This window comes from Chaetura pelagica, unplaced genomic scaffold, assembly GCF_000747805.2.
Source record: "Chaetura pelagica isolate M959 unplaced genomic scaffold, ChaPel_1.0 scaffold157, whole genome shotgun sequence".
NCBI lineage: Eukaryota > Metazoa > Chordata > Aves > Apodiformes > Apodidae > Chaetura > Chaetura pelagica.
In genome coordinates, this window is record NW_009953794.1 from 41,960 (window position 1) to 42,740 (window position 781).

Consider the following 781-nt stretch of genomic DNA (forward strand, 5'->3'; position numbering starts at 1 on the left):
CGTGGCTGGTGGGAGGTGTCCCTGCCCATGGTGGGACTGGATGGTCTTCAGATCATGGAATGGTTTGGGTTGGAAGGGACCTTCAAGACCTCCTAGATGATTCACTAGGTGGTCTTGAAGGTGGCTGCCCCATCCCTGGGGGTGCTGAAGGGCAGGTTGGATGGGGCTTGGAGCAGCCTGGGCTGGTGGGAGGTGTCCCTGCCCATGCAGGGAGTTGGATGGAGATGATCTTGAAGGTCCCTCCAACCCAACCCAACGATTCTGGGCTTGTGTGACACCAGGGTGACTCTCTGGTTCCTCCCCAGGTCCTTGGACAACCCCACCCCTCCCTACACCCCCAAGATGGGTCGCAGGTGAGTGGTCCAACCCCCATCTCTCCCACCCCTACCGCGCCGGGTGGGGTCCCCGGGGGGTTCTTCTGGTTCCTTTAGAGCAGGAGGGTCCCTGTAGGGCTGTTCTTGGGCTGGTTCCTCCAACTTTGGTGGATCTGAGGGGGCTTCATTTGCACCCTCAATGTCTTCCCCCTTCCCCAGCAGCACAAGGTGGGCCACGTGGGTCCCTTTCCTGGTAGATCTTCATCCTCCTGGGGCCAGGGGGGACCTGTTCCCTTGTGTCTCATGCAGGACCCATGTCTGCTGGGGGACCTAGTCTGTTAGCTCCAGAGGTTTTGTACTCCTTGGTGGTGAAGGCCCCGGGTCCAAGCCCAAGTAGGGCCCAGGTAGATATTGGGTGCACTGGGTGGGCTGGACATGGGTGGGTTGCAAGGTCCTCCCACCCCCCC

General features: G+C 60.7%; 1 protein-coding gene across 1 annotated transcript in view; it reads left to right on the top strand.

Moving 5' to 3' along the window:
* The window catches only part of LOC104391755 (rho guanine nucleotide exchange factor 11-like), a gene marked incomplete at both ends in the record, with an annotated part of 41,179 nt that overhangs the window by 35,040 nt on the left and 5,358 nt on the right, over positions 1-781 (top strand). The window contains 1 exon segment of the mRNA XM_010001085.1: positions 306-353. Within this exon segment, the coding sequence (XP_009999387.1) occupies positions 306-353 (48 nt within the window).